The sequence below is a fragment of the Equus caballus genome, chromosome 18 (genome assembly GCF_041296265.1).
Source record: "Equus caballus isolate H_3958 breed thoroughbred chromosome 18, TB-T2T, whole genome shotgun sequence".
NCBI lineage: Eukaryota > Metazoa > Chordata > Mammalia > Perissodactyla > Equidae > Equus > Equus caballus.
In genome coordinates, this window is record NC_091701.1 from 25,004,881 (window position 1) to 25,021,554 (window position 16,674).

The window sequence follows — 16,674 nt, forward strand, 5'->3', positions numbered from 1 at the left end:
CTTCCCAATTTCCTTCCAAATCATGTAAGTCTATGACCGCTACATTCGTGTCATCTCCCTGAGCATCACAAAGGCCCTTTTCTATCGGAAAATATTTTTCTCTCACAGAATACTGAGAAGGAAGATGCTATTTTAAGACATTTTTGAAACATTTTGCTTCAAGTAGATTTAGACAGTGTGGAATAAATATTTTCTGTTAAAATTAAGATTTTCTTGGTTTAAAGGTCAGATAGACAGCTTGGTTTAAAAGTCCAGGAATAGAACAGATAATTATAAAATCCACATATAAAATCACTGAAATTAGTTTATTATTATGCCTGACAAAAACACATACAATGAGTTCATCTGCTGCTTCAGTGTCAGCCTAGGAAGATGCACCCTGATTGCATTTGAAGCTATTCTCAACACAAAAAAGTCTACCAACTGCAATCTGGTGATCTCGATTTATAAGGGAGTCACAAGCTTCCTATTCAATTAAGTATTTCTTGTTTGTGTGTAGTAAAGTATAAAGAATATTCATTATGTGATGCTATTTTGAAACAGTGAAATATAAGCCATGGAGAGGATAAAAACCACACACAACAACTGTATGTGTAAAACATACAATCCATTCATTTAATTTTGAGAATCTATTAGCAATTTTCACATTTTTTTTATATTTCTATATGCACACTATTGTTTGTGTTCAGGTAATAGCTCTGAATAAAAATCAAAGGAAATATATTCCCAACAATTACACAAAATATTCCATCCTAAAATGAATAGCACCAAATTCAAAATAATGTCACTATATGGAATCTATGGTTATGTCTAAAATCATGTGATCACCAATCTAAACTAGTGAGAAGTAGTGGAGTATAGTAGCTATGAGTCACGTCTGGGAGACAGGCTGCTTGGGTTTAAATATCAACCAGTATCTTAATAATTGAATGGTCTTTTGCAAATCAGTTACCAATTTCTTCTTTGTAAAACAAGGAAGAGAATAGCAACGAATTCAAAGAATTATTGTGAGAATTACAGACTAGGAGCATCGTAAACTATTTCACAAAATGCCTGGCTCACGGTAAATGTATAAAAAAAATCTCTGCTGTTTTTTAAATATATTAAATTTCAATAGCTTTTAAAATTTAAATTGATTGATTCTCTGACTGAATTGATTATTTACCTTGGTGTCAGGCTGTCTAAAATGGAGGATTATGGTGCTTCTCCAAATAAATCAACTAAACATATCCTTTATACAAATAATCTGTCTATTTCAATTCAATGTATTTTGACATGTTTATTTAGCACATTCTCTAGGAGAAGAAATCATTAAATGAACATAACTTTTCCCAATCAGACCATTCATGTGTGAATTCACATGTGAATTTAAATAAAAATTACTACTACAACATACATAAAAAACAAGTTTAATATCATTTTCCTTATAGAAAGCTGATCAAGAATTGCATACCCATTAACAGGATCCACCACGATCCCTCTGGGATGGGACATTTCTCCCTCTAAAAGAGTCTTCCGACTCTGAGAAGCCTTTTCCAGCCTGGCCACATTAATAGTCTTCCTATGGCCATCATTTGTCCAATAAAGGTTATTTCCAATCCAGTCCACAGCAATGCCCTCCACATTATCTAGATCTGTAAAGAGCAAGAACAAGAAAGAAAGAAATTTTACAATAGCGTCCACTGCTTATGGTCTACTTAACAAAAAGTTTAATTCAAAAAGGAATGACTTCTGGGGCCGGCCCAGCGGTATAGGGGTGAAGTTTGCATATTCCACTTCGGAGGCCTGGGGTTTGCCGGTTTGGATCTTGGGTGCAGACCCACACACTGCTTCTCAAGTCATGCTGTGGCAGGCATCCTACACATAAAGTAGAGGAAGATGGGCACGGATGTTAGCTCAGGGCCAGTCTTCCTCAGCAAAATGAGGAGGAACGGCGCAGATGTTAGCTCAGGGCTAATCTTCCTCAAAAAAATAGAAAATAAAAAACAAAAAATTAAAAAAAAAACAGAATGACTTCTGATCCATAAGTTATTTATAGTGTGATTTTTCAAATATCATCAGTCCGTAGAAAATTTTTCAATCTTATTTTGAATGACATTTTATATGAATGACAGGCCCTCTCTTGAAATATTTTAAACAAAACAGTGATCTGAGGAAAAACAGGAAAATATAAGTGTTGAGAGAAAAAGGTTTAAAAAGTAATTTCTCAGAATAAAAATACAGTGATATAGACTATTCAGAAGGAAAATCAAGCAATATGAACAAGTAATATGTTCAAAAAGCAAGCACACTCAAACTTGTAATATGTTAGCTAAATAATTAAAATAATGCGAATGCCCTTTTACCAAGGAATGAACAGGGCCAGCAGAAGCACACCTTTGAAAGCCCAGAACAGGCTTTCATTATGGAACTGCATGAACAGTGAATCTCAAAAAAACACTGAAATATTTCTGTATATTCTAGACTTATTTTAAAAAGGATGCTATTATAGACTTCTGTCAGTTACAGGCAGTGATAATTTAGAGGAATATTATAAATATGTAATTTTATGAGTTCATCTGATTCAAACTCTTTGTAGAAAGAGAAACTCTAACACGTTAAAGTGAAGGCTTATAGTCTACTATCACACAAGAAGTGGTAGAATTGGGATAAAACCTAAGTCAGATTATCCCCAATGTAGAGATCTTTAAAACTGCACTGTTTCTATGGTGAATCCTGTTCTTTCCTTTTTGCCATTTGGTAAACCCCCTAAGCCGTTCACAATATCATAAAGACAGTTCCATTCCTCTATCAAATGAGAAATTGCTGTGAACTCCTCTTCTTTCAAACCCAGGGGAGCCTTTGTCTCTTTTCCTCCTGGGTATGAGGTGGACAACTGGAAATCACTGGACAAAGGAATAGGTAGTGGTACATTCGAGACAAAGCTGTGCATTTACACACTACTGGGAAATCTACATGACATCCCTCCTATGAAGATGTAATAAATATTTACTATTATCATATTCTTTAATCATGGCCCTTCTGGCCTTGGAAAAAATAAAATTTTCTTTTGTGACCCTTCCTGCTAATCAGCATGTGCCCTGACTCAGGATCACTAATACAACGCGTGATTTGATCTAGCTGAAAATCCCATTATAGTGAATCAGATATGTTCTCAATTTCACTAAGCTATCTGCTTCATTACCACCCAATATGAGTAATTTTCACAGGTTAATTGTGCCTATGCTTAGAAAAAAAGTTTAATTTTGTCTTTACTTTATTGACACTTAATTTTACTGAGCACTTTCCTGCTCTGGCATAATGGAAAGAGAGCAGCTGTTTATTCTTTCCTTTTCTATTTATCATAGTCTATGGCTGATTTTTATCTTGTTAGTTGGTTTTCAAAAATTGTATTACATTTGAAATCTACTCCATGGAAACTTCCTTCTTCAATAACCTTATTTTTAAAACTTTTCCTTTTGACGTCTGACTTGAGACTCTTTATCTTTTTTCATATGAAGTGGTTGCAATACTGCCTGGATTGAAATTTTCTTTCTGAGACTTGGGTAAACAACTCAGTGACTCTGATCTTTAATTTCTCCATTTGTAAAGTGAAGGTAATAATAGCACCCACTCTGCAGGGTGATAACAAGGGGTAAATTAGCTACTGCATGTAAAACACTTAGCACACTGCCTGCAATATTGTAAATTCTCCACACATGTTAGTTTTATTAATTTATCAGGATTAAAAATATTTTATATATATATTCTGGCTCTTTTCCTTATGGGTGCTGGTTGATAGAAATATACCTTATATTTTTCTCTTTTAAAACGATTATTCAGTAATATGTCCTTATATTTCGAACAGAGGCCAACTTTAACTAGAAATAGTATGTGCAGAGTTGGTTGTGAATAAATAATAAATGGAGAATGGAATTGAATTCTAAAAAGCAGATCTTGGGAGGTCCTGCCCCAAATTGGTTTACTTGTTTTGTCTTTGAAAAATGAAATTGCTTAAACAGCATAAAGAGATCATTAGGATCACAATTTCTAGAATCACATTTTCTAGGCTCTGTCACTTTCTCTGAGTGAGTTACTTAACCTTCCTCTTCTTCAATTTCCTGATCTTTAAAATAGGTGTAATGATAGTGTTTCACTCATAAGATTGTTTTGAGGATTAAATAAATTAATATACGCAAAATTCTTAAAATACTGGTTGGCACATAGTAAATGTTATATAAATATTGCTGTCAATATTATTACTAAAATATCATTATTATTATAATCTTCCCTTTAGCTACCCATCTAGTCTATTAAGATAGCAATAAAACAATTAGCCTAGAGTGTTTTTTAATGTTGTTTTTGTGCATGTGTTTTGCTTTTCTGTTCTGGAAAAAATGAGACTGAATACAAATTTTAAAATAAAGAAACTCATAAAAATGTCTTTGTGCCAACTGGGAATATTTTAAGTCTATCTTTAATGGGGCAGAGAGGAATTTCCTCTCTTATACTTGTAGGACAAAGCCTGAACAATCAATGAATCACTTTTTCAACAAATATGCATTGATAAGCAGAGAAGTACTCTGCTTCCATATCATGTGGTATCTACCTTTAAATAGCTTATGACTTAGATGGAATGCTAAGACATACAGAGTATCAGTTTTATGTGCATTTTATTTTTTATTCAAGAGAATTTGGTTGACACCTGCCTGAGACTGACTATTAGAAACTCTATGACCAAAATCCTTCAACCAGGTGATCAGGGACATACGAAGGTTTATGGCAGTCAAGTTCCAAACAAACAAAGGTGACTACAGAGATAATTATTAGCTCGAGGAAACAAATGACTGTTAAAATGCAAGGAAGGTGTTTGATAAAGAGACTCTTGCTAGGGTAGATTGCTTTGATACTTTGGGTAGAGTTCAAGTATCCTACATTCCAAAATCAACATTTATTACTATATTATTATTATTATTACATAGCTAATAGCAAACAAAAAATATGAATGTTTTTTGAAATCTGGTCAAAATCTCCCTAAGGCTACACAAAATACCCATTTTATTTTGTCAAAGGTCAAGGACTCTCAATATGTTTGTACTTCTTCAAAAAAATAAAAATTCTAATAGATAATGATTACTTGTAAACTTTTTTTAGATTAAGATTATGTCTATATGTTCCATTCTAAGTGAAGAAATGAGACATTTATCTATATACTTCAGATTAAAAACAGAACAGATGGATGAACTATAAATGGACATAATAAATGAATATTACATTAAAAAACACATATCTCATCAAAAGCTAGACTTTTCACTTAAGTGAAAAATTGGTGAAGCTAGTGATGTCATTTCCTACATGTGATACCTACCATTAAGGAAATGAGGATAATAAGAGATAAAATTTATTTAAATTAAAAAAGAGAATGTGAATTTAAAAGTAAAAAATAAAATAGAAAAGTTACTTAAATTAATTTAATACTAGGATTAGATAAAATAAGCATTTTAAAATATTGGAGAAAGACACATTTCTAAAACTAAAACATCATTACCGGTTTGATTTTCCGATATTACACATTTATCGAACAGAAGAGGATTAATGTTTTATATATTTAAAATAAATTCTTCTACTTTTCAAAATGGGCCCAAGATAAGAATTTTTTTAAAAGGGTTAAGGATGTGAGCAGTGGCCTTGTTTTGTGAAGGTGCATAAGCTGGATCTCCAACAGTAATCTGTAAGTCTTGATGCTTTACAGCAGAATTTGATTAACATAATATTAATTGGAAATTCCACCCCAGGGTTGTCATTATAAAAACACAGTGCCTATATTTTTCCAGGGTATCCAAGTTTTTCCATCCTTAATATGACATTATTCTTCTGAGTTGGAATGTATTACAAAAGTGTTTGCATGAGTGCAGAGTATGGTCACGTGCCTTAAATAACTGGGCATGCAGTGTGCATGTAGACATGCCGAGGGCTGGGAATGCCTTTTCTTACCTCAGATTCAGCACTTGGACAACTCTTCTGCCTCATAGTCATGTAGTTCAATTAATACAAATTCTCTTTGTGCATTTCAATATGGCCTGAGGCATCACAGATCACATGTATTTAACATGAGTGAATGAAGTTGATTTAATTAATAGCGTGGCAGTAAAGTTTGCCTGCTGAATTTTCTGTCTCATGGTGTTACAGGAGTCTTTGACCAGACTAAAGTTTTCTACATCATCTGCCCCCAGTGGTCATGTTCTCATCCTCGTTTTCATTCCAAGTCCTTCCTCAGTTTGGTTATTAGGTCGGGAAAGGTAAATACACAAGTTACTCTCATTCAGAATAAAATATTTTCCTGGTGTATCCAAAGAGATATGTAAAGTGCATATAAGGGTCTTATTTTCCAGACAAACAGAATATATTAAAACATACTGGTTTCCTCCTATTATCAGAAACATACTCTCAGTTTCAATTTGGAGGGGAGGGTGATATAAATTGTCTCTCCAGGACATTCAGATACTTCATCTTTGATTCAGTAATGAGCATATATAAGAGCAAAGAGAGTGCTACAGTACATGCATCATAGTTACCAATAAAGTAATCCAAAGTGATGATTCAAATTCAAAGTTTCAAGACTTGTTAAGAACTGAGACTTTACCCTCCTTTCAAGATAACAAGTTAGCCCATACTGTTTCATGGGTGATGGTAGAAGACACAAGACTTGTAGGTCAGATATAAAGGACTTTTAGTCATGGCACAGTAAGCGGCATGTTCATCAGCAGATTGGTGTCAGCTCTCCTTACTCTAAAGTCCCCTGGAGGGCACTGGGATGGGCCCATAAGGTTTCATTACAGATGATGAATTCTGAATTTAGGAAAACCAAATTTTTTATAATGAGCAAAAAGCAGGCCTGCTCTGTACACTGGAGGAATCTTCTATCTCTTCTTCCAAGGCTCTTTTCCATACAAACATCCTTGTAAGGATACTTAAGAATAAAAGGCAATAAATGCCTTACTCTAAGACATGCAGAAATGTGAGGGATCCATGGAGAACTGTTTCCCAAGTAAAGGTCCTGAAAAGTCATCATTTGGTAGTCTTTAATAAATGTAGATAGAGCAAATAATTTACTGCATGAACATGACTACAAATAATAATCATTTCTGGGTACCAAGCTATTGCTTTTATGGGAATTCTCTATTGATTTACACTACCACACCTTAAAGAATATGGTTCAGCTAGCCGTGTGCGATGGTTAATTTTATGAGCCAATTTGGCTATGCCATGGAACAAAAATATTTGGTTAAACATCAGTCCTGACATTGCTGTGAAAGTATTTTGTAGATGGTATTAACATTTAAATCAGTACACATTGAGTAAAGTAGAAACCCTCCATCATGTGGGTTGGTCTCATCCAAGCAATTGAAGGCTTTAAGAGAAAATAGACTGAGGTCACCTGAGGAAGAGGGAATTGGCTTGTAGACTATCTTTGGACTAGAGCTACAATATCAGCTTTCGCTGGATCTGCAACCTGTTGTCCTACCCTGCAGATTTTGAACATGCCATCCTCCCCAATCATATGACCCAATTCTTTAAAATGTATCTGTCTCTCTCTATGTACTCATCCTATGGGTTCACTTTCTCTGGAGAACACTGACTAATGCACCATCACCATGCCTGAGATCTGAAAACGATTTAACTGAATGTTCTGGACAGAAGGACACTCTTCACATTCATTCTTTTCAGATGGTACACTGCAGGTTATATACCATGCAGGGCAGAGTAGCTTCCAATTTAAGAAAACCCCTACAGATATGCAACGAATATATAGCTCATTTTACAATACTCCACAGCAAATGTTTGGAAAATATCAGAGTTGTATTGTAAATATTTTTTAATGTTTTTATTATCAGTACTTTATGATACTTTGACAACTTTAAAAAACTTTTCCAGCTGAGGGGAGACTGCCTGTCTTGGAGATAGCCAGTTCTTAGAGATACCAAAGGGCCCAGTCAGGAATACGTCTTTGATGTGCAAACTAACTAACCCAGAGCCATACCTAAGCTGTCTGGTCCCCATACCCCAGGAGGCAATCTTCCTCTGCCTTAATCATCCCAGGGCCAGGTACAAGGCAACTAGCAACCACCCTTGCAGTTTAAAGCCCAATGGAATTATTCAAACTAACCAATCCTAAACTCTTTATCCTGCCCTGCCTTGCCTTTCCCACAGAAACTCCAATAAAGGCTTTCCCTTCACAACTGTCAGCTGCCTCCTGACCACCCTAGTGTCTTTCCCATGTGGTCCTGGGTGGTGTGCTGTGCCTTTTGTCTCTAGGAGCTGTGAATACAATAAACATCATTTTCCTGAGCCTCTCCTCTGTTTCATCTTGTGGTCACACCTGACTAATCATCTCATGAAAGAGTACAAAATATGTGTCCTCATTGTGAAGGGAGAGACAGAAAGTAATTTTCATTAATGCCCTTTATCACCCAATTCTGCCTACCTACGAAGAGAGAATAGAGTAAAAATTGCTTCAACTTCTGATTGTAAAATACCACAGCTATTCTTAAACATTCCTTTTAGTCCTATGAAGTAGCTTATAATTTATAAAAATAAAACACTTTGGAACTTATTGCATTAATACTAAATTACTCAATCTCTTTCATATTAGATGAAAAGGCAACTCTATTAGAAGTCAGTTGAGCAATTTAATTTCATAGAAAGTGACTTTTTTATTAGCTATATTTTCTAATATGTTTCACATATGTGTACTCGGTTATTTAAACATTCAAACAGTTGCATCACTTCAATTGATAATGTTCACTGAAATTTTAAAAGAAAGCAAAGCACACACTTTGCTTAGGCATCATGCTCAGTGAAAGATATTGATCACTAAACTCTTCTTTTTTTTCTTTTTTCTTTTTTTATTGCTGTAACATTGTCCTATAACATTATATGAATTTCAGGTGTACATCATTATATTTCGATTACTGTGCAGATTACATCCTATTCACCACCCAGAGACTAATTACAATCCATCACCACACACATGTACTTAATCACCCCTTTGCCCTCCTCCATCCTCCCTTCCCCTCTGGTAACCACCAATCCAATCTCTGTCTCTACGCGATTGTTTGTTGTAGTTTTTATCTCCTACCCATGAGTGAGATCATACAGTATCTGACTTTCTCCCTCTGACTTATTTCGCTTAGCATAATACCCTCAAGTTCCATCCATGTTGATCCAAATGGCCAGATTTCATGGCTTCTTATGGCTGAGTGGTATTCCATTGTCTATACATACCACATCTTCTTTATCCATTTGTCCCTTGATGGGCACCTAGGTTGCTTCCAAGTCTTGGCTATTGTAAACAATGCTAAGATGAACATATGGGTGCATGTATCTTTACACATTCATGTTTTCGTGTTCTTTGGATAAATACCTAGCAGTGGAATAGCTGGATTGTATCTTGGTTCTATTCTTAACTTTTTGAGGAATCTCCATACTGTTTTCCATAGTGGCTGCACTAGTTTGCAATCTCACCAGCAGTGTATGAGAGTTCTCTCCACATCCTCTCCAACACTTGTTGTTTCCTGTCTTGTTAGTTATAGCCATTCTGACCTGTGTGAGGTGATATCTCATTGCAGGTTTGATTTGCATTTCCCTGGTAGTTAATGATGTTGAACATCCTTACATGTGCCTGTTGGTCATCTGTTTATCTTCTTGGGAGAAATGTCTGTTCATATCTTTTGCCCATTTTTTAATTGGGTTGTTAGTTTTTTTGTTGTTGAGATATATGAGTTCTTTATATATTTTGGATATTAACCCCTTATCAGATGTATGGTTTGCAAATATCTTCTCCCAATTATTAGGTTGTCTTTTCATTTTGTTAATGGTTTCCTTTGCTGTGCAGAAGATTTTTAGTTTGATGTAATCCAATTTGTTTATTTTTTCTATTGTTTCCCTTGCCCAGTCAGACATGGTACTTGAAAATCTTCTGCTAAGACTGATGTCCAAGAGCGTACTGCCTATGTTTTCTTCTAGAAGTTTAATGTCTTCAGGACTTATACTCAAGTCTCTAATCCATTTTGAGTTAATTTTTGTGTATGGTGTAAAATAATGGTCTACTTTCATTCTTTTGCATGTGGCTGTCCAGTTTTCCTAACACAATTTATTGAAGAAACTTTCCTTCCTCCATTGTATGTTCTTGGCTCCCTTGTTGAAAATTAGCTGTTCATAGATGTGTGGGTTTATTTCTGGGCTCTCGATTCTGTTCCATTGATCTGTGTGTCTGTTTTTGTCCCAGTACCATGCTGTTTGGGTTACTATAGCTTTGTAGTATATTTTGAAATTAGGGAGTGTGATACCTCCAGCTTTGTTCTCTTTTCTCAGGAATCCTTTGGATATTCAGGTTCCTCTGTTGTTCCATATAAATTTTAGGATTCTTTGTTCTATTTCTGTGAAAAATCTTGTTGGAACTTTGATAGGAATTGCATTGAACATGTAGATTGCTTTAGGAAGTATGGACATTTTAACTATGTTAATTCTTCCAATCGAAGACCATGGAATATCTTTCCATTTCCTTTTGTCTTCAATTTCTTTCAACAATGTTTTATAGTTTCCAGTGTACGGATCTTTCTCCTCTTTGGTTCAGTTTTTTCCTAGGTATTTTACTCTTTTTGTGCTATTGTAAATGGGATTGTATTAATAATTTCTCTTTCTGCTACTTCGTTGTTAGTGTACAGAAATGCAACAGATTTTTGTATGTTGATTTTGTATCCTGCAACTTTACCATATTCATTTAGTATTTCTAAAAGTTTTCTGGTGGATTTTTTTAGGGTTTTCTATATGTAAAATCATATCATCTGCAAATAGTGACAGTTTCACATCTTCCTTTCTAATTTGGATCACTTTTATTCATTTTTTTGCATGATTTCTCTGGCTACGACTTTCAATACTATGTTAAATAAGAGTGGTGAAAGTGGGCATCTCTGTCTGGTTCCTGTTCTTAGAGGCATAGCTTTCAGTTTTTCTCCTTTGAGAATGATATTAGCTGTGGGTTTGTCATATATGACATTTATTATGTTGAGGCATTTTTCTTCTATACTCATTTTATTTAGAGTTTTTATCATAAATGGATGCTGTATCTTGTCACTTTCTCTGCATCTGTTGAGAGAAACGTGATTTTTATTCTTCATTTTGTTACTGTAGTGTATCACGTTGATTGATTTGCAGATGTTGAACCATTCTTGCCACTCTGGAATAAATCCCACTAGATCATGATGTATGAGCTTTTTAATGTATTGTTGTGTTCGATTTGCTAGTATTCTGTTGAGGATTTTTGTATTGATGTTCATCAGTGAATTGGCCTATGGTTTTCTTTTTTTGTGTTGTCCTAGTCTCACTTTGGTGTCAGTGTAATGTTGGTTTTGTAGAATGAGTTAGGGAGCTTCCCCTCCTGTTCAATTTTTTGGAAGAGTTTGAGAAGGATAGGTATTAAGTCTCCTTTGAACATTTGATAGCCTTCACCAGGGAAGCCATCTGGCCCTGGCCTTTATTTTTCGGGAAGTTTTTAATTACTGTTTCAATCTCCTTACTGGTGATTGGTCTATTCAAAATCTCTATTTCTTCTTGATTCAGTTTGGGAAGGTTGTACGATTCTAAGGATTTATCCATTTCTTCTAGATTATCCAATTTGTTGGCGTATAGTTTTCGTAGTATTCTCTTAAATCTTTTGTATTTCTGAGGTGCCTGTTGTAATTTCTCATTTCATTTCTGATTTTATTTATTCGAAACTTCTCTCTTTTTCCTTGGTAAGTCTAGCTAAAGGTTTGTCAATTTTGCTTATCTTTTGAAAGAACCAGTTCTTGGTTTCATTGATTTTTTTTTTTTGTATTTTTAGTCTCTATTTCATTTATTTCTGTTCTGATTTTTATTATTTCCTTCCTTCTACTGATTTTGAGATTTATTCTTCTTTTTCCAGCTCCTTTAGGTACATCTTAGATTACTTGAGGTTTTTCTTGTTTGTTGAGGTAGGCCCGAATTGGTGTAAACTTCCCTCTTAGAACTGCTTTTGCTGTATCCCATAAATTTTGGCATGTTGTATTTTCATTTTTATTTTTCTTCAGGAAATTTTTGATTTCTCTTTTGATTTCTTCATTGACTTAATCATTGTTCAGTAGCATTTTGTTTAATCTCCACATTTTTGTGGCTTTTCTGATTTTCTTCCTGTAAATGATTTCTAGTTTCACACCTTTGTGGTCAGAAAAGATGTTTGGTATTATTTCAATCTTCTTAAATTTAGTGAGACTTGTTTTGTGGCCTAATATGTGATCAGTCTTTGAGAATGTTCCATGTGCATTTGAAAAGAATGCGTATTCTGTGGTTTTTGGATGGACTGTTCTATATATATCTACTAAGTTTATCTGTGGTTTTTGGATGGACTGTTCTATATATATCTACTAAGTTTATCTGGACTAATGTGTTGTTTAAGGCCAACATTTCCTTATTAATCATCCATTTGGATGATCTATCCACTGGTATAAGTGGAGTGTTACAGTCCCCTCCTATAATTGTGTTACTGTCTATTTCTCTTTTTATGTATGTTAATAATTACTCTATATATTTAGGTGCTCCTATTTTGGGTGCATAGATATTTACAAGTTTTATATCCTCTTGTTGGATTGTTCCTTGTATCATTATGTGGTGCCCTTTTCTGTCTCTTGTTACAATTTTTGTTTTAAAGTCTGTTTTGTCTAATATAAGTATTGTTACCCAAGGTGTCTTTTCATTGCCATGTGCATGGAGTATCTTTTTCCACCCCTTCACTTTCAGTTTGTGAATGTCTTTAGGTCTGAAGTGTGTCTCTTGTATGCAGCATATGTATGGGTTTTGGTTTTCTGTCCAATAGGCCACCTTATGCCTTTTGATTGGAGCATTTAGTCCATTGACATCTAAAGTAGCTATGGATAAGCATGCACTTACTGCCATTTTGTTCCTTTTTTTCTGGGTGCTTTAGTAGTTCTTCTTTTTCTCTTTCTTCTTCTCTTGTTCTCTTCTCATGTGGTTTTCTTGTTTGGTGCTCTCTGTGATTGCTGTATCTGTATGCCTGTTTCCTTCCTTAGGTTAAGAAAGTTTTCAGCTATTATTTATTCAAATAGGTTCTCTGCCCCTTTGTCTCTCTCTTCTCCTTCTGGGACACCCATAATAAGAATGTTAATGCACTTGATATTGTCCCAGAGATCCCTTAGATTGTTCCTGTTCTTTCTAATTCTTTTGTCTTTTATCTGTTAAGCTTGGGTAATTTCCTCTAGTCTTCCATCCAGCTCACACATCCATTATTCTGTATCATCTACTCTGATATTGAGTCCCTCTAGTGAATTTTTCATTTCCAGTATTGTATTCATCATTTCTGATTGGTTCTTTTTTATATTTTCCAGTTCTTTGTTGACATTCTCACTGAGTTCATCCATTCTTCACCCAAGATCAGTGAGCATTCTTATGAATTTTCATTTGAACTCTGTCAGGTCAATTGTTTAATTCTGTTTCATTTAGTTCTTTTTCTGGAGTTTTGTCCTGTTCCCTTACTTTGAACATATTCCTTTGACTCTTTCTCTGTGCTTATATCTATTTACTAGGTAGGTCAGCTATGTCTCCTATCTTGGAGATGTGGCCTTATGTAAGAGATGCCTTATGAGGCCCAGCAGTGTGCTTCCCTCTCATCACCAGTTCCAAATGATCCAGGAGTGACCCCTGTGTGGGCTATGTGTGTCTTGTTGTTTCAGGGTGGCTCTCACTGCAGGTTCCCAGGGAGGCTATTTCATCCCCCTGGACAGGTGGTTGTATGCTCAGCTGCAAGTGGCTGCTATGGAAACTTCAGTCACTTTATTGGGCATGGGGAGCCCCAGCACAGTTGGCTGCGAAGTCTAATAGCACATTCCTTTTGCAGGCTGTCTGTTAAGTGAGTAGGCCCCCAGCGTGTCTGGTTGCTAGGCTCAGGGGCTTACAATTGCTACAGGTCTTTGGGGTGCAAGGCTGTTTTCAGCTCTCTCAGGATTGCAGCTGAGTAGGGCTGGTCCCAGGCAGGGGAGCACCCTATTGTTGCAGGTTTTGGAATGTGAGGCTGATCCCCTGTGGCTGTTTGAGAAGCACAAGTCTTCTGCAGCTGACAAGCCCCACCATCCACAAGTCCACAAACACCTTCAACACAGTCCTGCCCTTTGCATTCACTCCGAACCACTGCAGTGGACCCAATCTCCCTACTGCAGAGGCCCCACACACTCCACCAATGCCCCTCTCAATCCACTCACTCATCACACGTGCCCTGCCCTACAGAAGCAGACCTACTAGCCCCACTGCAGAGGATCCAGGCATCCAGCCTATGCAGGCCCACAGTTGCCTGAGGGCTTGCTGTTGGGTGGGGCCCATCCCTAGGGTGGGCTACTCACTCTTGCTGAGCTGGGTTAAACTTGTGCTCTAGCTGGTGAGACTGACCCTTGGCTAACAGGCCAGGGGAAGACCTGCAATGGCATCTGTTAGAGTCTGTGTCAGCATGGCTGTACTAGGTCACAATAATGGCTGCTTCCAACATATCAGTCCCTGGAAAGTTCTCATCTCTAGCTAAGGTACTCCCAGAGCCTATTAGGTGAGTCTCTTTTCACCAAAGCAATGTGTACCTTTCTTTCTCGTGATTTTAGGTTGTTTTCTGAAATGAATGAATTTGTGCATGGGCTGTTTAAAAGCCAGTTTGTTTTCCCTTATGTCTGATAGCTTTCCAGGGGATATTCCCCATTGCAGTTAAGAGCCAGCAAAGCTAGATATTATAACACTCATCTCAGTTTTGAGTCCAGAGGATGCTTATTGTGGTAATGCTCCCCCACTCAGGTCCCTCACTCCTTCAGGGAAGGCTGTGTACCTTGGGATTGCTCCCAGTCAGCCTGAAGTGCTGTGGCTTGCTTTTTTTCTCCCCAGAAAGGAATTTTTGCCTCTTCCACCTCAGTCAGGACTGTCCCTTGTGGTGGGGGTTCTTTTTATCCAGTTTTCAATTCTCTCTCAGGGGTTATTGATCCCAGAGTAGTTGTAAATTTGCTGTGTCCATGGGAGGAGGTGAGTTCAGAGTCCACCTACACTGCCATCTTGACACTCTCCTGATCATTAAATTCTGAGTTGAGCTTAAAAGCTGTAAATCTTCATTGTATTTATAATTACCATGACAAAGAACTAATGTGTCATCTCATGTGACTATCCTCCTGGAGTTTATCTTACCATCCTAAATTAAATAAAAGTATACTTGTTTCAGACCCACATTAATACCCAGAGAGAAAAAAGAATAAACAAAATGCATGTGTGGGTGATAGGTAAGTGTGATAAAGGAGGTCAAGTTCTTAAAACTAATTTATTTCACAAGATCCTTCTATAAATATCTAAGGAAATGCACATAGTCATAACCATCTTGGTCCACAGGTAGCCTTATAAAATTGAAGCAGTGAGTTAGGGGAAAATCTAATAATAAAAGTAAGCAGGAACCCAGTTACAAAGTCAGTATTTAGAGATAAAAGGAAGCTAAAGAACCACATAGGCCAACTTTTACGTTACACAAACAATGAATCAAAGCCCCAGAAAAATAAGATGATCCACAGGGACCCATGTTTGGTTAGGAGTCAGTACAGTAAGTCTGGAAGTGTTACTCATATTCCAATGTACCTATATATTTTATGTTAGAGTTTGATCTTGATCTCCAAAATTGTGAAAGGAAAAATCATAAATAGAAGAGTCACAGAAAGTTAATATAAGCAATAATTCATTAGAAGAAGGAAAAAGTGGGGCATGGATGAGGGGAGGAGTGTGCAGATAGACTAAGATTACTGAAGTGAAAGATGTTTGACCAACTTTCCAATCAAAAATCATTATTCTCAATAAACTGCACTTATTATTTTCTTACCAAAATATATTTGCTAGCTGACAATGTAGAAAGTCAATAAATGTGTCTATGAAGGGAAGTCAAATATTAAAACAAAATATAAGGAAAAACTGAGGGGCTGTTATAGGACACATGAGACTGAGAAGACATATCAACTAAGTCCTTTATGGAAAAACTGGTGAAATTCCAGGAAAGTCTTTAATTAGTAGTATTGTATCCACATTAGTTTTCCGGTTTTGATAACTGTCATGATATTATGTAAGACGTTACTATTAGGAAAAACTGTGTGAGGGATATATGGAAACTCTGTATTATTTTGCAATTTTTCTATCTCACTAAATAAAAGTAGTTCAATATTAATTTTTAAAAATGTAACAAAGTAAATGAATGTTTTGAGGAATGCATTATTTTTAATATATAGAACATGCCAAAGGCTACATGTAGCATAATCTGTAGGAAAAAAGAAGATAGTTAAAATATTTATTTTAATGCTGTATTCTATAAAAATTTTGTTACAATGAGCTAAATGAATCCTTACAATTCCACAGCAAAACCATAAAAAAATTTAGTTCAGAATAATTTATCTAAACAAGTATATAGTATTGGAACTATTCAAGGTAGCTATCCAACTAGGCAAGAAAAACAGAATTTGAAGCTATGCAAGAAAATGAGATGTTGATTTTTGAGCCTGGGAAAGTGTGTTAGGACAGGGATGTCTTATGTATATTAACTAAGAATCATAATTAATTTTTTTCATTAAAAAATGTTTCAGAAGTTCAAATGAACCATGAGAA

The 16,674-nt window shown here is 35.7% G+C and overlaps 1 protein-coding gene across 3 annotated transcripts in view; it reads right to left on the bottom strand.

Annotated features, from left to right (window-relative positions):
- LRP1B (LDL receptor related protein 1B) overlaps window positions 1-16,674 on the bottom strand; it is a 1,824,397-nt gene that overhangs the window by 744,249 nt on the left and 1,063,474 nt on the right. For all 3 annotated transcript variants that reach the window (XM_070241833.1, XM_023622537.2, XM_023622536.2), the window contains one exon: window positions 1,454-1,634. In XM_070241833.1, the coding sequence (XP_070097934.1) occupies window positions 1,454-1,634 (181 nt within the window). The remainder of the gene's footprint in view (window positions 1-1,453; window positions 1,635-16,674) is intronic.